Source organism: Cyprinus carpio, chromosome B8, assembly GCF_018340385.1.
Source record: "Cyprinus carpio isolate SPL01 chromosome B8, ASM1834038v1, whole genome shotgun sequence".
Lineage (NCBI taxonomy): Eukaryota > Metazoa > Chordata > Actinopteri > Cypriniformes > Cyprinidae > Cyprinus > Cyprinus carpio.
The window spans coordinates 5791968-5819871 of NC_056604.1; the positions used below are offsets into that span (position 1 = coordinate 5791968).

The 27904-nt window shown below is 36.5% G+C and overlaps 1 protein-coding gene across 1 annotated transcript in view; it reads right to left on the reverse strand.

Annotated features, from left to right (window-relative positions):
* Positions 1-27904, reverse strand: part of plxna3 (plexin A3) — a 158876-nt gene that overhangs the window by 28556 nt on the left and 102416 nt on the right. Inside the window, exons 10-12 of the mRNA XM_042729357.1 lie at positions 13599-13799; positions 4010-4014; positions 1805-1896 (exon numbers count right to left, since the gene is read on the reverse strand). Coding sequence (XP_042585291.1) covers positions 1805-1896; positions 4010-4014; positions 13599-13799 — 298 coding nt within the window. The remainder of the gene's footprint in view (positions 1-1804; positions 1897-4009; positions 4015-13598; positions 13800-27904) is intronic.

Here is a 27904-nt window from a genome sequence, read left to right on the forward strand (position 1 = left end):
TGCACACACACACACACAGAGTGAGAATATAGCCGTACTCTCAGCTGGGCAGTTAAATGCAGGCCATGTTTGGAGTGGTGCCAGCTGTGCAGTGCCAATCGATAATTGAACTGTAAGGGGAAGGTAGCCGAGGCGAAACCCACGCCTGCTTTCACTGTGCCGTGATTCATGTGCTGCCCACACACACTAATAACTCTGACCCGAGGCCTCGAGGAAGCAGAAAACCAAGGCGTTCTGCTGTAGTGGGTGTAGAGGTTCAATTCTATACACAGTGGCTCTATTCCAAACTCTAGTGAGCTCACTCGCTGGTTACCGTCTACATGTGAAATTGCATCCAAAATAAAAGTTTTTGTTTACATAATATATGTATGTGTGCTGTGTATATTTATTATGTATATATAAATACACACACATGCATGCATATATTTCAGAATTTTTTTTTTTTTTTTTATATATTAAATATATTTATCTATAATATTAATTATTAATTAAATATACACAGAACACAAACATATATTATGCAAACAAAATTTTTTATTTTGGATGCGATTAATCGCGATTAATCGTTTGACAGCACTAATAAAAGTATAATATTTATAAATACAGTATATTATATTATATTATATTATATTATATTATATTATATTATATTATATTATGGGGTTTAATATTTTATTATATTACACACATAGGCATTTAAAATATCAAAATATATCAATATCAAAATATAACATACTTAAATGTTTATTAATACTATAATACACTTATATTATATTATTAATAATATATTTATAAATATTAAATAAATATGAAATTTTATGTAATATTTATAAATATTTATTTATTTAATTTTATTTTAATAGAGTTTAGAATAAAATTAAATAAAACTATTACATACAATTTTATATTTTTTCATTTAATATTAATTTATACATGTTTTACGTGCACTTAAAATGTTAAAAACAATAATAATGATATGATATAACAAAATAACGTTAATATTTATAAATATTTGTACAATCTTTTACCTTACATACGGATATTTCCCTAAACTCTGTCTGCCATCTCGGACAGAAAGCTTCACATTCTGGGATTTTCTACTTGAAAAAGAATACAAGTCACGGTGGCTCGGATTTTGGCCAAAATGAGGTATCTTTGAAGGTAGCTGTGGGAAGGTGGATCTCGAGGCTAAATTGCCCATCTGAGCTCGGTATGACAGGCCACTGAAAACACGATCACAGCCTAATAAACACACAACACCAATCATTTACCACAGAGATTGTATATCTGCAGACACACAGTGAGCTGTGACTTTCTATTCCTCCCTCGCTGCTGAAAGCACAGAAACACTCTGTAATAGCACACCTGATGAAGTTCTCCTCAAGAGATATATATATCAACTCCAGGAGGTCTTTCCACTCTTACTTCTCAAAGTAAATGCAAACGGACAGCGGTGTGGACGGGTTAAGAGCTGACAGACGCGGACTCCATACCATCCTCTGCAGTAATGTGAGGTTTTATAAGGCTGAAGCAGGCAGGAGCCCTGTTATTAATAAAATATACCACGGCGACTGAGAGAACACCTGACAGACTAAGTGTGTTTGAACAGACTGTGAAATCCAGATAAAATAAAATAAAAGATGCATTAAGTTCTACTTTACACGAAGGTAACACCCTTCCAACATCAAGAGGACACAGGGAACGTCGATAAAATATGAATGTAGAGAGGATATCTCCAATATTTCTTCTCTTTAGCTTTAGAAATGTCACTAGGGGGCTGAAGGTGAAGTGTGAGATTTCTTACCTCGCATGGATGACGGCTTGTCGATGGGAAAGTCACCGTCCCATACGATGGAGAAATCCACAGGCAGGTCTCCCATCTCATTCCCTTCATTACTTGTATTGTGGTAATGTGCAACGGAAACAGAAATATATATAAGATCTATATAAGGGGTTTATGGTTTATAAAAACTTACCCCGATTACATCTTTCTTGCCATAATAAAAACAATCATTTGCAAACTCAATAGCACTCGTGGCAAAATATGCCCAGTCACCACTGACATCATGTGAACGTCTCAAGAGACGATTACAGATGAAGATGATGTTATCGTGTCGCTTTGTCCACCAGCCCTGCTCAGAATCAATCCTGATAACATCTTTCCTGACCCACTGGAAATGAACTGAAATCCAGATCTAGAATTTGCTGCACACTCCACAGCACTCCTGGGAAAAACACGGCCAATCACGAGTGACATCATCTGAACATCACACTGACAGAGATGATGACAACACAAGCGCTTCGCTCTCTCCACAAGCACTGATGAGGCCACACCAAGAAAAGGAAAGATAACAAGAGTTTCCACGACTTCTTATCCTCTTTTCTCATCAAACACTGACTTATTTTTTGTGACAGCCACAATATATATTTACATTTCAATTTTTTTCATTTTTTTTATCCAAAGCGACTTACAAATGAGGAAAATGGAAGCAATCAAAATCAACAAATCAGCAATAATATATAAAGAGAATATTTTAATGATGAAGAAATGTGATGTATATAATTTTTATTAACTGATATTAGAAATAAATGACACACATAGTTAGTTAGCTGCTATATATATATATATATATATATATATATCTATATATATATATATATATATATATATATATATATATATATATATCAGTTATCATCAACATCAAATTAAATTTACTGAAGTGATTTCACATACAAAGAAAGTATATTCAATGCATGTAAAGTGTCTACTTTAATGTTTCAATTACTTTTTGGGAAAATTATGTCAAAATGTGTTGAAATAATTTTCCAACATACTTATTCTGACCTGTACTTTTACAAATATATAAAAGATGTGACCATACCATTTTTTTGTATTTTAAATGATTAAAAACTTTGTGCTGACAAATGGGTAAAACCTAGTATTTTGAAGGATAGTGGCAAAGATTTGTAAATATTTAAAATGACAATTAATTAGCATTTTGGGGCTGCACCGTGATCCTTGAATAGTCTTGTAATGTCATCTTATTGACTCTGGTTGTAAATATGCCTAACAAAATTTTATTTTGTATATGAACTATGGCAGGGATCCTCAAATCTGGAACACGAGATCCACTTTCCTGCAGAGTTTAGCTCTAACCTTAATCAAACAAACCTGAGCAAGCTAATCAGTGTCTTCGGGATCATTAGAAAATCACAGGTAGGTGAGGTTGATCAGGGTTGGAGCTAAACACTGCAGTGCATTGGACCTCCAGGGTAAGATCTGAGGAACCCTGAACTATGTTATATATATACTATGGTATGGTATATGAACTGTTGTTATACTGAAAGACATTTTAGTGGGTGTCTTCTGTAAATCATGGTAAATTTGTATGATAGTCTATTTTTTTGTTCAGAAAAATAAAACAATTAAAGAGGACACATTCTAAAGTACAAGGGAAATTTTATTTATGCTGTATTAAATTTTGTACTTCAATGCTTGAAAACCCCATTAACATATTATATATATATATATATATATGGATATACTGTATGTATGTATATATATACATACACACACACACGTTTACTTAATGTCTAAATGGGGACATTCTATAGGCGTAATAGTTTTGATACTGTACAAACTGTATATTCACTTCAACTGGGAAGTCGTGGCCTAGTGGTTAGAGAGTTTGAGTCAGGGGCCAGCAATACCACGACTGAGGTGCCCTTGAGCAATGCACTGAACCAGCATAAATGGCTGCCCACTGCTCCGGGTGTGTGTTCACGGTGTGTGTGTGTGTGCACGTTGGATGGGTTAAATGCAGAGCATGAATTCTGAGTATGGGTCACCATACTTGGCTATATGTCACGTCACTTTCACTTTCAGTTTTCTATCACCCTACACCTTACAGGAAACTTTCTGCATTTTTACAATTTTAAAATAACTTTGTTTACTTTATTTTTATACCAGTTTCACAAATTCACACACAGTAACATATATAGCCACAAATACTGAAAACCTGCTCATTAAGTCTTGCTATGGCGTGTCTCCGGCATGCGGCTGCAGATTGTCAGGTGGAGCAGAAAGCAGGTGACGGCGGTTTTTACTGTCTGGGTTTTAATTAGCAACAACACTGAGAGCACTTAGCCAACGCAACCCTGAGAGAATATCACTGATCAGGCGCATCGATCGGCGGCTGCTTGCTTAAGAGACTTCAAGACAAGATGAGGAGTCCAAGAGAACTTGAGTAAACCTACCAGAGCAAAGAAGCTCCGACTTCAGCGTTTCGAACCACCGTCAGATTAGCACATGGTTTAATTCAGTGCAAAAATCAACCCAATTTTTGCACTGAATGCACACTGGTTTTATATATTTACGAATGGTTTATGCAGAAATTTGCTTCATTAATGCACCCAAATTTGTTCACTATTAAAGATGAATTCACCAAAAAAATAAAAAATAGCATGTGGTGTTTAAGTGCAAAACCTACAACTTATTTACTTGTGCTGCTAGAGCAGGAAAATGTTTTAATTATTGGACACCTTTACCTGATTAGCCTGATTATCAAGTGCTATTACTGATAAAAAAATAAAAAAAATTGGTGAAGAAACATTTTTTATTTAGAAATTGATAGCAAATGTTACAGTTGCAAAGAAATGGCAAGTAATACATTGCATTAAACATGAAAAACTGAAATATCACTTCTAAAATGTACTCCAGTAATTCTGTTTTATTTACAAATATGATTTTTTTTACAGTACAAAACAACACAGCCAACTTGCAAATAAACAGCGCTATTCATTCTTACTGCATTCTCCCTCAGCAGTGAAAACTGCACTGCTTTTATTTCCATTTATGGCCAAACCAAAACCTATTTTGGAAAAAAAGCAAAAGAACACCCTGTCTCGATGAAACCTCATGCCTCGGCCGGTCATTAGGGCCGATTGAAACGTCAGCTGCTACATCAGCGTTCATTCAGCCATACAGCCCAGATAAATCACAACAGAGAAAACAAGCGCTGCCACATTGCTCCTCAGCCGTCCGAGAGGCCCTGAAGAGTGGAAAAAGGCCCTCGGTGGTGTGTGCGGTAAAGCCCGAGTCTTTCTGCAGCTGTTCTGGGGGCGGGGGGATATCTGGGAGGAACTCAAGCGAGCTCTACAGTGGAAAAGGCGCTGAAAAGCTGAACTAAACCTCACTCAACCTGTTGACGCCAGGCACCCAGCAGTCATACATCTCTATGAGACACAGCTGTTGGGATCTTAATTGGGGTCAATTACAGGTGACCCCCATACTGGGACACAGGTCACAGAGGTCACGGCTTCAACATCATTAACTTATCTTGGAATTTGTTGGGCTGTTATGCACTCAAGCTAAAAGGCCTATGGACTAATGCATTTCATAAAATGTGCAAATGTGCAAAAATTACAGAAATTTCAAACAATGTCTTTACACAGAGCAGGTCCATAAATGTATGCATTCAACAAATCACCGTATTCTTTCTTGCTAGTTAATTTCATTTAAAAGGATAAAACGAGCATAACGGATGTGTGAACCTTTTGTAAAACAATTCTTATGTGAAATGTTGCACTGAATGGGATTATTGACATAATAATGGTGACATGAACAATGCATGAAGGAGACCTAAAGGCCCCGATATACTATCGAAGAACGAACTGATATGACGTCATTTTGAACAAAGTTTGAAACAGCTGACCAAAGCGAACTTTCTGGCAGAGTTCGTTTGGCTCCTAAACACCTTTGAGCTTCCATTGGTCCGTGGCGGTTACACAATCGTGTGTTCTGAAACTCCACCTTCTTTGACGTGCGATTTTTTTCCCCCCCGGTTCGTTTCTCATTCAACGGAGGTTAGCCAAGAGAGAACAATATCTCCGGCCTAGTCACTAGCAACATGAATACACTGGAGGGTCGAATAGCTGAGCTGGCACAGATATATCCCCTCGTGGAGAGACTTTAAAGATTCAGATAAAATTGAGTTTTCTGAAAATAAAAGCATCTATGAAAAAAAAAATATATATACAGCATATTTTGCATATAGCCTTTGCTTGTGCTTACGAAATCTATGAGACGACGGTTTCTATAATATTTATATAATATAAAAACAATAATATAATGTTTGCATCTGTATAAAAATGTAACGTAAACTAAAATAATAAAAATATTTAGATAACTAAATATAACTAAATAACTTTCCAGCCTTAGTTGAAAACTACATTGATAATATAATAAAAAATTATATATATATATATATATATATATATATATATATATATATATATATATATATATATATATATGAAATGTGTTTTCTTGTCTATTGCTTCTCCTGAGTTGAAAGGTTTGCTTTGAGGAGATTAGCCTGTGTGTGTAAATGGGTGGAAGCCTTTGTGTTTGCCCATACAATACCGCTTATCTCTGCCAGTAGTGAATTGATTTTCCTCCAGCTTGTCTTCTCACTGTATCACAGCGTGTTATGTATAGACAGCCTGGCCTGGTTCTGTCAGAGGCCTCACTGGAAATGACTGGCAAACGACAGCAAAGTAATCTTACCTCTAAAACCGTCCTCAATTTATCAGCAGCCCCGAATGTCGAAAACACAACCCAGGACGGGTGCTATCACAGGAATAAAGGCCATTTCCTCCATTTTGATTTAGCTTTGTACACATCCTTGGGGTACATTTCAATCCTGTTTACACATTTAATCAAAGGTTATAATATCTGCTAACGGCACATGGGTTTTTAAAGAGACCACTCTTAAAAATTGGTGTGCTCAATAATCCACTTATTGGAGCTAAGTTAATACGGTGCTACTGTTTATGGCAGCAGCTATGATGAATAACCAGAAATATTGACTCGGGGGGAAAATGCTGCTTCTCAAAAAGCAGACTTCTCTTGAAATTAAGTGATTGCAATTAATTCAAGTGGAACTTGGTGGAACTAAGTATTTAGTCTTTAAAAGGATTTTGTTTAAAAGATGTTTTCATAGACCTCATCTCTCCGGATACGCTCGGCTCCAGTTGACCTGTCAATGGCGTCTCCTCCGAGTGACAGAATGAAAATCAATATATCTTAATGATAGAGGACCTGTACATTTAATTAAGTTATAAATGGGACCAGACTCAGCACAAAAAAGACACAATGGCATCAATGGTATGAGCAGAATGAGCCTGCTGTGTGTGCAGCATTACTTTACGGTAACCTAATTATTGAATCATAGCTATCCCATTACTAACAACAGTCCAGTAATAACAGCATATAATTCACTTCATCGAATGTTGCATCATGGGCTAATTTCTAGGTTGGTAGAGGGGAATTCTGGGTTATGATAAAAGATACAGCTTCTGTCAGTCCAACTATGAAGTGATTTGGTTTGGTTGAGAGCCACTGGAAATAAATAATGGTATGAGCAGTTCTCCTAAAGCAAGGAGGATAAGGAAAGGCGGCCACATGGATGTGCAACACGTGTCACCATAAATGAGCTGAGCATGCTGACCTAAAGTATTTTTCTGGTGCATCACTCTTGGAGGGATTTCTTCATTTGGAGGTTCTAGAGCAGCTGAGCCTCTTAATACACAGAGAAACGGTCAGGGTGCAGTTAATGCGATACATTACGCCTGAGACATATACACTGGATTGATCACCGCATTAGTTGATCAATTTATTTTAATAAGGCCCACCTGCTTCTGCATGGCAACCTAATAGCGTTTAGAGTTTAAAGAAGCAAGCCTGTGACTGCACTGAAATGCCATGAACAAGTAACTGAAATTACCTGAGAAACTTTTTTGGCCGTAGTCAGGCTCAAACTGTTCAACCCATGCAACCCAGGTGATCGTTAAAACATGTTCCTCTCGGTAGTATGGTACAAAACGGCTAATACCTGATTGAGCACTTGATAAGAATAATAGAATAATGAGGGTGGTTCAAAATGCCTGACAAAAATAACATGTAAGTGTTTTTATTCAAAAAGCTTCCGCTACCCTGCATCGAGGATAATGGGGTTCTTTGTGAGGGCCCTCTCCATCAAGAGCCTAGTTCAGAACTTGGTATTGTGTAAAAAAGGCCTTTGGCGGTACGTTTCCCCGGTAACACGGCCAGTGCCTGTCGCTAAGGGGTCAGCGGCGCTTAGCAACACTTACGCTCATGGACTCATTTGGAGTATTTTGCACACCTCTCGCTTCTTGGAAAAAAGTGAATTTCTTTGGATTTCACTTCAGCCTAGCAAAAAGCACACCCATTACAGGCGTTTTTTCATGACTAGAATATAATTAAAAAGTACACACATAGAGCAGGTGGTTATTATGTTCTGGCAGGGACGAGAACATTTATCTTTTGTCTGTCAAGTGATGTACTATATGAGCAGATGATGCATCAAACCTATGTTCAAGCTAAAGCTGGTCATTAGTGATTCTCGAGTGCAACGCAACAGTAAAATAGGTCAGTCTGGAACAAAAGAAACAGTCAAATATGACTGACATGGTGTCATAGGGTTAAATAAACAACTGTGGTTTTACACAACTGAAAATTTGCCTTCAAAAGATTTAAGTACCTTATATTTTTTCCTGAGAGTAAATGTTGTTCCTTTCCTAACTGATAATGAAATCTTTGGAAATATTAATGGACCAATAACATCTCCCTGAGGCACACCTTATTGAAATACCATATTTACTTTTCTTTCACATGATTTTTTATCATCATCATCAAGACTAGTGATTACCAAGTAGTTGGTAAGCTTTGTCCAACTTTTAGTATGCTATTACTTAGCATTAAATGCTTGAACATGATCACAGTGTTCAACTAGCTTATGAATTGGACCTTTTGGTGACTAGCCCTGATCTTTTACCATTTTCCCCACAGACACCATGACTACATACTGATTGATTAATTTATTAGCTAGAACAATTAGCATGTTGCTATATTATTGCAACCATCAGTTTTCCCAGTAAAGTTCTTTGTAGAGTATATGTGATGTTAAAGCCACACAATAGCAGCATTGTAAAAAAAAACTGAAAAGGCAGCTGTCTGATTTCTAGGGTGAGGCAGGAACGGGAAACAGCCAAGAAATTAGGGAGAATGTAGGACCAGTTAACTTGATTTTTGTCAAAAATAATGACCCCTCAATTCCAGCGCAAGCGAGAGACGTGCCCTAAGGGAGACCACTTACATCAAGATAAGAACTGATTAACTAGCTGTAATACAACACCAGTAGCTTGTGTGCCTTTGTCTTCAACACTGTGAGGTCAATGAAAATCACTGTGATTCTCACAGATATGGAAGCTAATGTTAATAATTGCTAAAATTCCATGCTACAAAAAGGCTCATTCCATAAAAAAGTGATTTTTTTTTTTTTTAAAGTGAATGGAGTTGAAAATAAACAATAAAAAGTAAATAAACAAATCGAAACGTACATTATCCACTAAAATCTATATAAATATAATAATAAGAATAAATAAACTATTACAAACAAACAAATAAATAAATAAACAAAGTCCACTAAAATCCACAATAAATACATTTATTTATTTGACAGTCAGAAGTTAACTGATAATTCACTGGAATCAATTTACACCTATGATATTTGTAAATAAAAACAGAAAAGAAACAAAAGACTTGAAGTTCTATTGGGAAAAATGGCTGCAGCAAAAACATGATTGAGTACAAATCTGAGGTTGAACTGAAGTTAAGAGAGAGAACAATAACTACCAAAACCTCATCTTTTTTTCTATTTGCTTCACCTACCTGTAAACGAACAGAGCAATATGATTAACTTTCTTGAGTAGAGCACGAGAAAAAAATAGCTGACCATTTCATACACGTTCTCAGGTGACGTGTAAACAGAAGCTGAAACTGATTGATTCGTCGCCGCCCATCCAAAGGCACTCACAATTTCATTAGCATGGACCCCATGGCCTCAAAGTCACCTGCCGTCGGCTCCCAGAAGACTGTGCGGTGCCATTTGCCTTGACGGCCATATTGATTGATTCTTGCTGCCTCGCGTGAGAGCGTGTGAGAGAGAGGACACGTGCTGAGGAAGGGAGTGGTGGACAGACGATGACTCTCCTGGGAGTCAGTGTAATCTGTATCAGGGTCTATGCTCTTCAGGAAAGATGCATGTCATGAGAGAGATGATGTGCTTTTTCTTTACTGTGTCACTGCTAATCAGACTATCAATTAATCTGTGCATGTCCAGACCAACACAGATAGCACAATGAGGTGAGAGACAAAGAGATTGAAGATAAAGGGGGGGTGGGGGATGATGAGGAGAAACTGTGAGAACATGAGGATTTGGTTTCACATCACAGTGAGGTGGAAACAAAGAACTCATCTAGAAACACTGCAGTCCAACCTTTCTGAGCAGGTGTAAGTTGGTTAAACTGACAACATGAACTAGCCATCTACCTGAAAAACAACACATTAGGTTTCATAGTAGAATGGGAACATGCATAATTGACAAAAACTAGTGAAAATCTTTCTGTCGAGACTGTGACGCGAGCACCGCCCTAACTGCACAAAACTCCCACACCACGAGAGAAAGCTGCAGCTGCGCTCCACCCCGCACGAAGGCTTTTCACTTGACGGGACACGGCAGAACTGAGGCAGCGCCCGTGCCATGGTCCCAGGGTGGATGTTACTACAAATGCCCAAATAACGCCACATTTTGTACACTGAGGGGGGAACTGGATTCTTTCAGGGGGGAAACAATTCTTTCATCCTCCATTACTAGTAGCGAACTATATTAAGGCAAACATTAGTTGCATGCCTTTATGCTAGTACTTCCTGTCACTGTTTAAGTTGAGATGTTAAGACTGCTATCTAGCGGTCGGGATATAAACTCAAAACAAAACAACTTTCATTAATCTTGTATGATTTTTTATTTTAGATATCGGTATTCTGTTTTTGAGAATCGATACAGTATCGCCAAACAAAATATTGCGATACTCACATGTATCGATATTTTCTTACACCCCTATTATATATGCTATGCCATATAAAAGCTCTTACATAAAAAAACTTGGTCATTCATTTAGTAATCCATTTATGTCACGCTGTATAACAGCTCTGCAGTCAGTGTGGACAGATAAGTCGCATCACAGCTCCTTATGACACAGGATGTTAGGCGCTGTGAAATTGTTGGTTTCGCAAGATTTTACAAATAAAAGACCTGCACAGAAATCCCCATGTCAATATTCATCTGTGATAAGTAAATACAAAACCTGTTGCCCTCCATATAGTCAATATGCACTGGCATCATCACTGACAGGCGGCCACAAAACTCACTTTGCATCTAAATGCCTTCAGGACCGAGGCTGCATTTAGACTGCAAAAGTCGCTACGTTTCAATTTCAATTTAAATGCATAGCGCTGTTGGAGACGGCAGCGCAGGTCAGAGACAGGGAGACTGATGAACAGGAGGAGATGAGTCAAAACAGATGGAAGGACAACAGTTGCACTGGGGTCCTGCGAGGGGACCTTCGAACCGCGCGAGAACAGCAGCATGTGTCATTCCTGGAAAGGAAGACAATCAATCCAGCATGGGTGCGAGCGCTACAGACGTGATCCTCATTATTAAATTGCGACGGGACATCAATTGTCTTGTCGCAGGGTTTGGGCTAGTGGATTGACCTTTGACCCCGTCAGGGTACAGGGGTCAAAGGGCACACACTCCACCTAGAGCGTGGCAAATGGGGTTCACCGCATTCCTTTTCACCAGGTCACACTGTCGTGCCAATTTACGAGGCACGTCCAGCGCCTAGCTAATTATCTTACAAGATTCCCTGAGGTTACCGTGACAACCAGATGGGTCACAGACGGCAAGCGCCTGCATATGAAAGCAAATGGGAGGACGGGGAGAGAGAGAGATTCTCAATGTCAACATCTTGACATGCTCCATTTTTCACTGGGATTGAGAAAACAACACTTTCAGCGTTATAAATTAATGTCTTTGCCGATTTACCCAGATAAAGATTCCTATTTTTTATGATCAGTGATTCAGCGAGAAGTCACCTTGGCTTTCTCAGCACACTTCAGACAAATTCAACACCATCTCTTTGCCCTACAAGCGATGATTTGCAGCTCATGCTAATTTTTAAAAGGGAAAAGTAATGTCACAAAGCCAAATATAATGAGAGAAAACAATGCATTTGTTCATATGACAATTATTCAAATGCCATCTGGGGTGAGGCTACGCTTGGAAAAATACGCTGATTAATAAATGACATGCTTGCCGTTTAGGATATATTGAATGCAATAGTTCACTCAAAAATAACAGTTCCGTCATTATTTTCTCACCCTCGTGTCATTCCAAACCCATGTGCCGTCATTTTGTTCTTTTTACCGCTTACCACTGAAAGTAAATAATCTTATAAAAAAATCATTTCCATTCTAATTCAAAAAAAGACACAAAAAAACTATGAAACACCATAAATATGAGTTCTGCACTACAAGTTTGTGTGCCAAACAGACTGAAATTTAAGTCATTGTGTGTTTATAATCAAATACGGCACAGTTTGGGAGCAATTAGATATTTTTCCTATTCAAGCTGTGAATTTAATTTATGCAAGTAATTGGAATGTCACAAAAAATATTTCACACCATTTGCATCTCATGTTCAACAGAACAAAATAGTCAATTAAGGCATGCAAGATCCAAAGTGAATGTTTTAATGCACATTTTAGAAATTCCTATCCAGAATTCTTTTATGCAATATGTCAAAAATCAAAAAATAAGCCACCGTCCTAAAGTTTGGTTTGGAATGATTTTTAATGTTTTTAAAAGAAGTTTCTTATGCTCACTAAGGCTGAATTCATTTGATGAAAAATACAGTAAAATAAGCAATATTCTGAAATATTATTACAATGTAAAAGAACTGTTTTCTATTTGAATACATTTTTAAATGTAATTTATTCCTGTGATCAAAGCTGAATTTTCAGCATCATTCCTCCAGTCTTCAGTGTCACATGATCCTTAAGAAATCATTCTAATATGCTGATTTTCTGCTCAGAAACATTTCTTATTATTAATGCTGAAAGCTTTTGTGCTTCTGAATATTTTCGTGAATACCATGATTCATTTTTCAGGATTATTTGAAGCATAAAAAGATAAAAATCAGCATTCATTTGAAACAGATATGTTTTGCAGCAATGTAAATGTATTCACTGTGACTTTTGTTCAATGTAATGCATTCTATCTGCATGAAAGCATTAATTTCTTTCAAAAACAATAAAATTGTACTGACCCCAAACATTTGAACAGTAGTGTATATGAATGGAAACCAGGATATTAATAAATGCCACTGGCTCTTGAGTATCTAATAACCAAACATTATGACATCACATTGATATTTATGGTGCTTTATAGGGCTTGACATGAGGGTGAATAAATAATAACATCATTATTTTCATGTAAACTATTCGTTTAAGAAATTCTCCCGATGATAAAGGATGTCAACTTGAAGCCACTGCTATAAAGAAAATCCATTTTTCCTGCATTAATATCCACTATTCATCATGTGTTCCTAAACTGAAGGGCAGTTCGTATTTGAAAGAGTTGTTGTCTTAGAAATGAAGCAAAGTGCACTTACCGAAGTGTTCTGGCACTGGATGCAGGAGCTGTTAAAACGGACTGCGGGAATACGCTGGACTTTGCCCTGGATTTTAAATACGCACTCATAGTTCTTTTGTCCCGACTGAGGCTGGGGCAAGTTCCGAGCTCGCAGCGTGATTGGTCGAACGATCCCTGCCGGTACCAGGATGTCGCTGCTAGGCAGAATCTGCGGGCAACCCTGAAAATGACAAAAAGACAATACCTTATAATTCAGTCTCGGAGCAAAGCACAAACAATCCTGACTCATAAATATCATAACTGATTCCACTTTCATTCCAAAGATGACACTGATTCCAGTTTATTGAGCTCAAGGACAATAAATAACGTCTATCGGGCTGAAACTTTGCCAACAAACATGGTATTCGGTCTCACACAAATGCGCCAAGAAAGGAAATCGAGGCCATTAGGGTGGGAATAACTTAAAATCCAGCAATCTGAGGCTAAAAACCCTATTACACAGCACTTGCATCCATCTCCAGTTTTACGAAGCACGGGTTCTCTCGGCAGATCACACTGATGAAGCGGCAAATGAATATCTTCCTTAGTCCTGCGCTTCAAGTCACGCTAGAAGAGTCATTACGGTCTACTCTACCCGTAACCGATTGCAGCATTTATCAAAGACACTCATATTGACGTGACTTCTGATCACACCGATGGAAAACGAGTCTCATATCCTGAGACATATTAGCAGGTCAGAAACGACGACACAGAGAGAAACAAGGTTCCTGTTTAGACAAAGCGCATTAATTGATTGATGATTATCACTTATCGACGGATGCACAGAGTTGTTGGTTGCAAACCAGCTCTGCTCCTTCCAAGTTGTGCATCTGAGGATATTTCGGACGATCTGTAATCTATTTAACACTGAACAATAATCAGGGTGGCAGTAAAAGCAATTTGCAGGCAGAGGAGACATAAATCAGAGCGACTAGCTGCCCAGCTCACTGGCAGCCTGAGCCAAAAAAGCAGCACACTTAACAATGATGCAACTATTTAACCCGGACCTCCATCAATCTGCACAGGTTTGCATATCAGCGTGACAATAAATCTCATTTTCATATTGGGTGTTTGTAAGGAAGGATTTACTCCCCGTGGAGGCACGAGGGGCGCACAGGTGGTGACTGCAGCGAGAGGAAGGATAGCATGCCTTCATACTGCAAAATGAGCACGATGAATCACCTTTAGTTCTGCCGAAGATGACAACAGTGAACTAATGATAAATTACTCCAGACGACTGGCCCGTAAACAAATACACCGTCCACGGGCATCAGAAAGAGACTCTGATAAGGCGAAACTGGGGATGGGTGAATTTAATGAAAAAATAAAGCTCGGTTAACGAAAAGGGTTTCAGCTGTTGCGTTTCTCTGCTAAAATACTGAATACAAGGCTCAGAACCGCAAAATATACATACTCTCTCTGCTTCCCAGTGTGTCTACTTCTTTAGTGTATAGTATTTCAAAAGAAGCATGTCAAACACTTTTATGCAGTACTGCATGTCCGAATGAACAGTACACATGACTCAATACAGGAAAAATACCCAGGTTACATTCTACCAAGATTTAAAAGTATACACCAGATGTTTGCTTTCTGGACACTTGGCTGGACTGTATTCATTCCACACACTTGCATAATAATAGAACATACTTTGAGCAGCCAAAAAGTAAGTTCTTCATCAAATGTATGTAGTACGTTCTGTGACAATACACAAATTCAGATTCAGCTAAGGATGTGATGCTTCAAGCATCAAATAATACTTTGAACGCTCACTGAAAAAAAAAAGGTAAAAAAAAAAAGTAAATATATGAACACTCATATAGTTGAATGCTCACTGAAAGCCAAAAAAAGTAAATAAACATATTCCGATTATATTCAACACTGCATCAATGAATGTCATTTCTGCACTATTTAGAATTTAACAGACAATGACTTTTTAAATTATAACCCATTACTAAATTAAATGAATAATAGCCAGACAGAATGATGACTAAATAACATCGTAGACAGAACAATGTAACAACAGACAGACAAAAGACAGATAGATAGACAGACAGACAGACAGACAGACAGACAGACAGACAGACAGATAGACAGACAGACGATAGACAGACAGACGATAGACAGATAGACAGACAGACAGACAGACGATAGACAGAAAGACGATTGACAGACAGACGATAGACAGACAGATAGATAACAGAGATAAAAGATGGACAGATAGAAAAAAGATAGACAGAAAGAATGACAGAGAATGACAGACAGACAGACAGACAGATAACAGACAGAGGTAAAAGATGGACAGATAGATAGAACAAAAGAGACAGAGAGAATGACAGAATGACACAGACAGACAGACAGATACTGATAGATAGATGTGAGAAGGAGGGAAGGAAGTAGTTGATAGATGGTGGGCAGAGAGATGTGGATTTTGTGGGAGATTTTGAGAAAATTTGACAAAAACAGAGAGAACTGAATTACAGAATTTGCACCACTGCTCTGAGTTCCGTGACCCGCTGCTGCTGGAGTGGATTACACAACAGTTAAATCCCGTCTCTTTCAAAGTTTCAAAGTACCTCCACGAGAGGCTGATTCAAGGTGATGAAAACGAGGGGGACAAATTACAACCCATGGAGGAGCGCTTACAGACTGCTGTCAGAGATATTTAGCACAGGTGATTCTGCTAATGGACTATAATAGGCTTTTCATCAAGTTTTTGCCGTTTAGAATCGGGACGCAGCTGCTCCACTGTGTGCGTGCACTCCCAAGTTTTAGCACATGACATCATTAGTCCGATCTGAAACCACCATTTGCTAAATATTTTTTTAAAAGCTCTCCTGATAATTCCTCCAACCAGAACTAATAAACTCACGCTATCATCTGAAACCAAATCTATCTCCATCCATCATTAATATTACAATCAAAACTGTCCTTAAATATCATAATAGTTTGGCTGATTGTTGTCTGCTGTCAATTAGAAACCTCCACCATCTTTTCTCTTAACAAACCTGCTAACAACATCCATTGCTCTATATATTCTGCTCAAATTGAAGGCAACTGCCCCCGAAGACATTTCCTGCCCCGTCCCTCTTAATGTCAGTTTGCTTGTTCTCATTAACAAGCTCCAATCACTACTTAATTATGAATTAAACAAGCCAGAGTGTTTGCTGAACGTGGCTCAAAGGTTACAGATAAGCAGAAGAGCTTGTTAACTAAAGAGTGGTGAGGTAATATCAGCGTTTACCAGTACATAACTCATCACGCCGGGAGCACTGCATGTTCTTCTGATTGGACGAGCCTTGTTTGAAGCCACATCAATTGAATTCTATATTAGCGTGCCATGTTGCCATGGTGGCATCTGTAAACAGCCTACAGTTAGGCTAATGAACTATATTACGCTCAGAAGAATTGTTTATTGAGGTTATTATGATTAATATGCTTCATTACTTATGAAACAGCCGTGTCATGTTGTGGCTAAAACCCAATAGCTAGGCTGTAAGCATTATTTGCGTGACCTTAAACAGATATTAACAACAGGATATGATGTCACACCAGCTGTTTGAAAAATAAATGTAAATGGTATAATTAATAAATTTGTGATACAAATAATACATTTAAAATGTTAAAACATAATATCTACTTTTCCAAGACACTGCAAATAACAGAGCTTGAGGATTCTAGGTTTCAATGCAAAATTATAATAGAAAAAAAGAAATGAAATAAAATACCTTGGTCTTGTTTTTTTTTTTTTTTTTTTTTAGCAAAATTATATACAAACTCTTAATTTACTTAGGGGGAAAAAAAACTGCACACATTGTTTTCCAAATAATACATATTTAATAATTAAGAATTTATTTTTCTTAATGCACTGGCATACAGTCTTTTTCTTATTTTAGCATATATTTTTTCGAATTCTGTGAGGTTTTTGCTTAAAACAAGAAATGTACAATCTTACACAGTTTGTAGACATTACCTTACACATTATTTTATTATTTTTTCAACTTTCTCATTTTAATTCGGTTTAACTTAATGTACCAAAATAAAACTGACATAAAAATGAATAAAAAAACTACATAGACTTAAATGAAAACCCCCTGAAAACGACAAAAACAAACATAAATTTTACAATTAAAATGAATAAAAATACAAATTAAAGCTGATTTAAAATATTGTTAAAACCTATAATAGCATTTCAATGACACTAAAACAACACTGTTAAGTGCAACTTTAAACAGAGTAAACACTGTACCGCAAAGTCTCTCGTGGCTTACTTTACCAAACAGGAGGCCATATTCGTGCACTGCAAAAACGAAAAACAGTCCAATAAAAACACCCAGTGTTTGCATTAACAGCGGCTTAAACGATGAATTATCCCATTTGGCTTTCAAGTAAGGTTCGGTGTCTTCCTGTGTGACATCATAACGCCGCTGCCCGTGTTTTTATGTATCTACGCGGCGGCGGTAACTGTATCCAGCCACCCGAGCAGCTGCTTGTTTCCCCAGTAGGGCTTTTCCCTCGCACTGATTAGCACCCCATTAGGAGAGGCCTGGCAGCTTACTGCCTGTTGACAGTCTCTCCATTAACCTTATTGTGCATATCCCGCTTATCACACAGCTAAGCACTTTTCTCCGTTGAAACCTAAAAAGCCGACGCGGCCGAGGGAGAGAAATTCATGCCACACATTTAGAAAATGCACGTACACACACACAGACATACACAAACACACACACACAAAATGCACAAGAAATCACATTTTTCACTGCAGGTCGGCTAGAGGAAAAAACGAATTGTTGCTTACATATATAATTTCCTGAGCAGTCAGTTGCTCAGTCACTCACTCTGTTTTTCTCGTTTTTCCATTCCTTCTACCCTGTTAATCCCATTTTCAGTCTTCATAAGCCATAATCCATGAAATATGCTCCCTTCCCTCAGTGCAGAGAAAAATAAATTCAGTTTCCAGATCACTTGGGAGCTGTTCCAATTAAACGTTACATGATATTTTTGCTCTTATTCTTCAGCTAAAGCTGATTTTTTAAATGGCCTGTATAATCTGAGGCGCGGCACGTGTCGAAGTTTCTAAAGCTTTGATTGGTTGATTGGAGCTGGATAATATTCTGAAGGTGCTTTATGAAGCCTGACTTGAAAGTACATACAAATAGCTACAAATTATAGAAATGTCAGTTCACTGCAGAGGCTGAACTAATCATCAACCCGACAACACTGATGAAAGACACATTCAACAATGAGATTTGGAGCTGTGGTCTAGCGGGCTGTGGTATTCAAGCAGAGTAATCAAATAATACCATGGTACATAAATATGGTAATCAGAAAGTACCATAATATCCGAATATGGTACATCAATCATCAAGAATCAAACAATACAATAGTATTTTGGTCAAGCACAAATAAAGATGCTGAAAAGAAACAAATTTTAAAAGACAAGTTTAAATAGCTGTCCTAAGAAATATGTCCGTGGAAATGTACATGCATAATTTGGCAAAAAAAAAAAAAAAGATTTGACAGAAAAAAATTATTCAATTATAAATATATACTGCGTACAACAATAAAATCATATTATATATATATATATAATTTATTATGATGATGGTGATGATTTTATTGTTAAAATGAACATAAATTCACATATTGAATTGTTGTTTATTATAAAAGTTTATAATAATCAATTATAATTATTACAAATTATACAATTTTTAAGTTATTGACTATAAAAATAAAGAAAATCATGTATGTAAAAATAATATAAAAGAATTCATAATTTGTACATAAACAAGCATATATATACACACACTATATACAGTATAGACACGTCACTATTTCAACATTTTAATTTTAGGCATAAAATTAAATTGAAAATATATGTGATATAGTTACGTGATTTTTATGTGTGTGTGTGTGTGTGTGTATTTATATATATATATATATATATATATATATATATATATATATATATATATATATATATATATATATATATATATATATATATATATATATATATATATATATACACACACACACATACGGGGGATGGGGGCTTATGATTTTTTTTCCCCTCAGAAATTCTGTTGTGTATTTACATTTTTTAGGCATAAAACATTCATTTAACTTATTTAATTAATTATTTAAAAAAAATGAAACGTTGGATTTTTTTTGGAGGTAGGGAAATGGCGGTATCAAATTTTCATGTTTAGATTAATTGCTAATGGTTTTATCACAGTATACGGTATCATCACGGTGTTGAAATTTAGCAAATATTATAACAATATTGTGCATATTCATTATCGTGATATATCGCATTACCGAATACAAGCACATGTTCAATTCAATTCAAGTCAAATTTATTTGTATAGTGCTTTTTACGATACAAAACGTTGCAAAGCAACTTTACAGAAAATTATGTTTCTACAATATTTAGTAGTAGCTTATCAGTGGTGACTGTCAGTTTATGTACAAATGGCAGAAATTTACAGAAAATCAAGTGATTTTGAATTTTTTTGAAAATCAATCAACATGTCTAATAAAAGGGAATTAATATTACAATTAAAATATTGAAGAAATATTGTATGATTATTCCTTAAAAATAAGGTTTTAATAATTTTAGCAGCAGTAGTAGCCTTTCACATTCTACTAAACAATAGTTATGTATTTTGGCCACAAGGTCTTTGAGTTAAACCAAACTTTTATTTTGACAGGTTGCCGTGAATACCTCTACATTTCCGTGAGTATATCATATGAGGCTAGTTTTACTTAAATTAAATGGTCAAATGCTCATGAAGTGACTCTCAGAGCAGTTCTGGAGATGTTGTTCAGCCGCACCACAAGGATGCGCTGTTTTCTGTTTTCTTTCAAATCAAAGTGTTAATATACGTAGAAAATGTATCTTTGTGGCGCGGCTGACACAGTATAATGTCCAACGCCTGCATACTGCTCAGATTCTCCAAAATGGTGCTACAGTGATGTGGGGAGAGACAGAGGAGAGGAATTGTTGAATAAAGTCAATATTTTTGTTTTCTTCGTGTACAAAAAGTATTCTCGTTGCTTCATAACGTTACGGTTGAATCACTGATGGCAGATGGAGTATTCTGACGATGCTTTTCATACTTTCCTGGACCTTGACACTGTTATTTATTTGGCAGTCTATGGGACAGTCTCAAGTTTCCCGGTTTCATTCAAAATATCTTAAATTGTGTTCCGAAGATGAACTAAGCTTTTACGGGTTTGGAACGACATGGGGGTAAGTGATTAATGACAATTTTCATTTTGGGGTGGAGTATCCCTTTAATATCACCGCAAGTGTCACACGCTTCAGTATGAGTAGTAAACAAAAGCGCGCGTCTGCGCCATTCACACAGACACGCAGCATTCATATTTAAATAGCCTTTTTGTGGCTTAATATTTACAAATACTAGTGGGAGTGTGCTCGCTTGTGTGTGAATATAATGGCAGGGGGGACACTAGATATATATATAAAAAACACAAAAACATTACATTTGAGAATTCTTCAATCTTTTGACAGCTCTTGTTTTATTTGAACTGTCACCTGACGTTGTCTTCTTGCTGCATTGATATCAAGATCCCAAAGGCTGCTATGATACTCAAGCCAAACTATTAATATTGATCCAACACTAACCGTGTGAGACACAAAGAATAAACCTCAGCTTAATGTACAAATGGAGCACTTGTTATCGCAGCAGCTGAAAGACATTCGTTTGGCACAAACAGACAAAAACACAAAAGAAAGCACAAGATCAGCGGCCTCGCTTCAGCTCTAAAAGTCTCTTATCAGAAAATCTTCATGCAATCTCGATGTCAGCTTTGGCCATCTCTGCTTTAGCAGTAAAGTGTTTGCTAATGTAAAAACAAGATAGCTTATCACCAACGGCTGGCATGAGAAGCGAGGACGAGGGCACTGTTTGCTGTGCATGGAGACTGAAGAGATGAAGGGTGTGGCGTAATTGCTGGCAGCTGACAGGCGCCTACCGTGTCACTTCCTGTGTGGCTACAGCGTCCGGCTAGATGGACCACAGCAGCCAGAGCGCTTCCTGCTGAGCTAATGGCGTCTCTGTCACTCATCCCACAATTAATAACCTCTGCCCGCAGCTTGTTAATGAAAGAGTCGCCCCACCGAGACGAGACGAGACGAGGAGGAAGAAGAGAGCGAGTGTGAGAAAGTGAAAGAAAAATAAAGATTGGATTGTGGGAACAAGAAAACAGATTGAGAAGGGACAGAAGGAGAAGTTACACTTGGAGAACACAAACGGAGAGGCAGAGCATCAAAGTGAGGAGGAGGAAAAAACAAAAGGTTATGTGAGAGAAAATGAGGGGAGGGAGGCGCTGGGGTCCCAGTGGGAAAAAGGCCCATTTGAAAATGTGTGCGATCTCTCTGTGGTCATTAGTCTTGGTGAATCGTGTCCCTGCAGTGCTGCTCTTTAAAGTTAAATACATACATAAGCTAATTAAGCTTCCTGTAATGATAAATGTTACGGAGGGAGAGCGATATTATGGCTCACCAGCAGCGCCGTCAATCAATGTCACTCTCACATCATGACACAGCAAATGCAAAACACTCAACTTCTACAACTTTCTTTAATATACATAATACATAATACCATATCTCCATGAATAATCTGACAGGGTAAAATCATCAAGCCTCATAAATATTTTTTTTTAAATGTAACGTATTTCATATACATTTTTATAAAAAAATATGAATGATATTTACAATCATAACTATTTTATAAATTCATATTTAAAAATAAAAAAAACATTTAAATTTTAAAAAAAAAAAAAAAAAAAAAAAAAAAAAATAATATATATATATATATATATATATATATATATATATATATATATATATATAAACGTATATAAAACTTTTCATTTAAATTTACATATCAAATTCAATATACTATTATATATTTTATTATATATTTCATGTTTTTATTTTAGGCATAAAAATTTTATTATGATATAGATATGATTATTTCAAGTAACGTGTTTTTTTTTTAAATAGAAAATTAGAAATTCTATTTAATTAATAATGTAATGTACACACACACACACACACACACACACACACATATATATATAATTTTTAATTGCAAGAACTATATATATATATATATATATATATATATATAAATTTCTACAATAAAAAATTTAATTTTAAGAACCAATATATAAATATATATATAGAGAGAGAGAGAGATTCTTAAAATTAACATTTTTATTGTAGAAATAATATATAACAATTTTTATATTATGTAGTTTTTTCGCTTTTTTGATTTTAGCCATGAAACTGTGACACATAAGTGATCCATAAGAGTATACAATTTATTATATCATATTATCTCATTCATGTCATAGATCCTATATTGCATTACACACACGACATGTATACGTTTTTTTTTTTTTTTTGAAAAATGTAATTTAATAGCCTATTTATGACAAACAGAACTATAATAAAAGATTACTACAAATTAAGCAACAATTCAAAAATGCTGTGCTGCAAGCTATGGCGGCCAAACAGAAAGAGATTTAGAGTGTCTCGCACCGATAAATCCACACCCAAACAATCTCCTGCATCAGCTGTTTCAATGCTACACATCTATATATACTGCCAGAACTAAAACTAGTCATAAAGTTTTATACTCCAAAACTCGCATCCAGCATCCTCAGAGAAACATCATATTTACACAAACTCTTTCTCCCTTAAAAAAGACCGTTTTAGAGCTCTTGCTTGACCCCCAAAACTCAAAAACACTTCCATCTTACAGACCACACAATAAGAGGGAGAGTTGAAACTGCATTTCTCAGTGCGGGCCGTAATTAGGTGTCCGCGGATCACCCGTTCCCAGAGGTCACCTACCGTGAGCTTAACTAACACGCTGTAGCCTCATCAACACGGCAAAGCTGGCAAACAGACACGAGGCGTTGTGTAGGAGGACATCAGCGCGTGATGTACAGATATAATGAAACGCATTTTAATACAACAGATCAAGAGAATAAGACCCTTATTAGACTAGCAGCTGCATTCAGAACCGGTCCATTCCAGAAAGGACAAACTTACAGTCACTTTAATTGGCAATGTGAAGGTCAAACAATGTGTGGAAATGAAAAGACAATGAATTTAAACATGTCTGCAGTAAGAATGCCAGTCACTGACTGCAGGTGTAATTTTTTTTAGCTTGTAAATTCAGTTTTTATACTATTTTCAACTTGAAATTAATATTTGCTAGTTTGTTGATTTTTGTTACCATTTAGTAGTTTATTAAGCCATTTTGCTTTACAAAAATATTTTAAAATCAGTAATTTAAACCAATTATATTATCTAAAATAACTAAAATAAAATTCAACTTGTGAAACTGCAAAAACCAGAGCCACCAGACTCAGGAATAGTGTTTTTTTTGCCAGACTACTTTATTATTTTTCACTACAGCAAAACATCTGCATGAATGTTTATGCATCTGTGTTTATATTTGTGGCACTATAATCTCCGCACTGATTCAGTCTTTTGTTGTGCACTATGTAGTAATTATCTGTGCCCTGACCTGTTTCACAGTGCTACAACATTCAAAGCTGCTAAAATTTGCACTCTGCTATGGAAACTGTCATAATTCCTACCCACTTTTCCAATGTTTCATTAAATATTTTACTGTATTTACACATACACAACTCCTTTGTACATAGTGTGCAAATTATTCAATGACTTTCACAAGAATGTAGTTATCATCAGTAATGCCAGTCACTGACTGCAGTTATATTTCTGTGCTTTTAAATTTATTTTTTAACACCATTTTCCACTTTACTTGAAGTTAATATTAGTTAGTTTGTTGGTTTTGTTGCAGTTTAAAATTTTTAAAGGGCTGGTTCAGTGTTTTTTTTCTAGGCTTGATTGTGTTTATGGGGTGCAGTTAAAAAAAACACATTATTTTTCACATAATTTACCTTTATTCCACACTGCTCTGTCCGTTCTCTGAGAAACGGGCTGATCATCTTATTTTATGAAGCCCCTCCCTCAGAAATAGGCGATGGGCTCTAATTGGTTAGCTAGCCCAGGATGTTGTGATTGGCTAAACCGCCCCTAGTGCGCGTCTAAACGTCCCGCCCCTCACCTCAGTGACATGGCTCCAGTTGTACTGTAAACAACAGCGTTGTTAATATCGCTTATCAGTTTGAGCCCAACTGAGAAGCAGATGATTTTTTTGAAAAGGATTGTGCAGAACCTGTGCAAGCACGGCTTTTAATGTTTTTTGTTTGTTGTTGTCTCATACTTTTAGAAACGCTGCTATTTGTAAATGCTACTGCTTATGTTAACTTTTAATATACAGTTTTATCCTGATTAAAGCTTTAATACAGTACGGCAACTGCATGCGCATCCATGTTTAACGATTCTCGTAGCTATGTGAAAAAAAGTATATAATTGTAACAGTTCATTGCTGGAGCTGAGCTGAATGAGAGAGAGAGAGAGAGAGAGAGAGAGAGGGGGGGGGGGGGGGGAGAGAGAGAGAGGGGAGAGAGAGAGAGAAAAAGAGACAGGGGGACATGTGGAACAGTATTAAGAACCGCTGCTTTAGAACATTGATTTTGAAACTTGTGAATCCATTAGAATCATTAGAAAACAGAATCGTGATTCATATATATGAACAGATTTTTACTTGTACCTCTAGTTTTCTCTTCCTCTTCTCTAAAGCAGCACAGCAAGGCCTCGCCCCCTTTGCTGCCTTTTCCTGAGGGAAGGGTTTATCTGGGTTTGTGATGTCACAAACGCAGGAAGTAACTTGTTGTAGTCCCTACCAGCCGTTTTTGTAGGCATTAAACTGCAAGAATTTTGAAGGAGTTTTTGTAGGTTTTAATTTGAACTTTCAGCTTTGTAACTTTGCAGATATTGTTTATGCTTAAACAGCAACATAACTAACTAATGTTAAAAAAGTGAAATCGCAATGAACCAACCCTTTTAATAATTTGAAGTGAAACTAGTTGAGCTGTGTTTTTATGCAAAGAAAATGTTTTGCGGCACCTCTAGCACAGTTAACCCACAATTTCTTTTGTAAGCATTCGAGCAGTGTACTTTTGCTATAGTAACTTCAAGGCAACTTTAGTTTAACTTAAGATTTTTGGGGTCTGTTTAGTTACTGAAATGTTGGAAAAGAGGTATAAAAGAAAAGTAAAAGACATACAATAACGTTCAAAAATTTGGGGTTGGTAAAATTTTTAAATGTCTCTTTAAGAGTCTCTTATGCTCAATAAATCTGTATTTATTTGATGAAGCACAGTAAAAAAAAAAAAAAAAAAAAAAAAAAAAACTAATCTTGTGAAATATTACAATTTAAAATAACGGTTTTCTATTTGAATACATTTCATTATGAATTGAATGTGATGCAAAGCTGAATTTTCAGCATCATTACTCCAGTCTTCCGTGTCACATCATCCCTTAGAAATCATTCTAATATGCTGATTTGAGGCTCAAGAATTTTTTTTTTATTATTATTTTTATTAATTCACTGTTTAAACAGTTGAGCTGCTTAATATTTTTTGTGAAAACCACGATACTGTATTTTCTAAATGACTGCATTTTTTGATGAACAGAATGAATATTTTTAAGTATCTAAAGACCGTTTTGAATAATTTGAATGCATCCTTGCTGATTAAAAGCATTCATTTCTTTAAATAAAATAATAATAATTAAAAAAATACTTTCTTACCCTAGCCTTTTGAATATACAATTATTCTATTTTTAGTGCACCACAAAAATCCCATCACCATCAGAACAGAGTTTTTAATATAATTTGGGGTTGAGCTCATGGTGAAAGACTCCTAATCAATATGACTTTGGAGGACCCTTAAACAGATGTAGCAATACTCCTCTTGCAAAACACTGCGGTGGAGAGACACAGAGAGAAGCCGGCTGCTGTTCAGTGGATTAGGCCCAGGGCGCTGGAGTGCTGCTGGGAGCTGGAGAGACCCTGTCACACTCGCCCTGTTTACAGTGTGAAGAGTGTTTTTATGTCGGTGTTTTTGAAGCACCTCTCAAAGCCTGGGCCAAGGCACCGAGGCAGAGCTTACCCTGGGAGAAGATGCACTCCACTGAGCTGCTGTCTCTTACACACACACACATTCCCGTCGGCTTAAGGGCCTGGATCACTGACTCACACACACACACACTGATCAGAGCAAAAGAACGCCTGTGTATTGTGAATGTAAAAATAAGCCAGTGTGGTAATCATTGAAAGAGCCCACATATGCTCTCGGCCCACGCCAACATGGATTTCGGCCCCCCGGCTAACTCTTCATACGATAAATGACAGTGAGCTTGTTTCTCGGTTCATTGCGGCCTGAAAATCCTGAAATGACAATGGGAATTCAATGTGTGATTCAAAAGTTGCTCTGTTCCAAAACCTAGTGAGCTTCTTACTATAATTATGCTGCCTACTATTACACCTTCAAGCCAAAATCTAAGACTGCTTCACATACTGAACACACTAATCACAGTATTTATACTACAAACTGGCACAGAATAGAGCAAAAGTATGCAAACTGGGAAGTACAAGATATCAAGAAGTCAAGGTTTAGCTTAGTTGGCTGGCAAGGTCCAGTTAACCCATTTTTGGCAGATACTTTCAGAATGCAAAAAGTAAACATTTGATAAAAAAAGGGAAAAAAAGTAAATATTTGTGGAACGCTAAAAATAAATGGGATTAATATTTTGTATGGCCTTATATTTTATGCTATTTGTGTGGTGCACCAAAATAGCAAACAGATTAATAAAATGTAGATAAATGATGAACATATTTATATAACTAAATGATTGTATAACAAAGATGGACAGATAGACAGACTGACAGACAGAACAACAGAATGATGGATGGATGGATGATTGGATGGATAGGATAACAGATGATAGAACGGTGGATGGATGGATGAATAGAAGGATAGATCGATGATCAATGATAGAAGGATGGATGGTTGGATAGAATGACAGATGATAGAAGGATGGATGAATAGATGGATGGAATGATAGATGAAAGATTGATGGATTAAATTTTAGATGACAGAATGATGGATGGATGGATGGATGAATAGATGGATGGAATGATAGATGAAAGAATGATGGATGGATAGAATGATAGATGATAGAAGGATGGATGGATGAATGGATGGATGATAGAACGATGGATGGAAGGGTGGAATGATAGATGATGTAAGGATGAATGGATGATAGAAAGTTGGATGGATAGATAAATGGATGATAGAAAGTTGGATAGATAG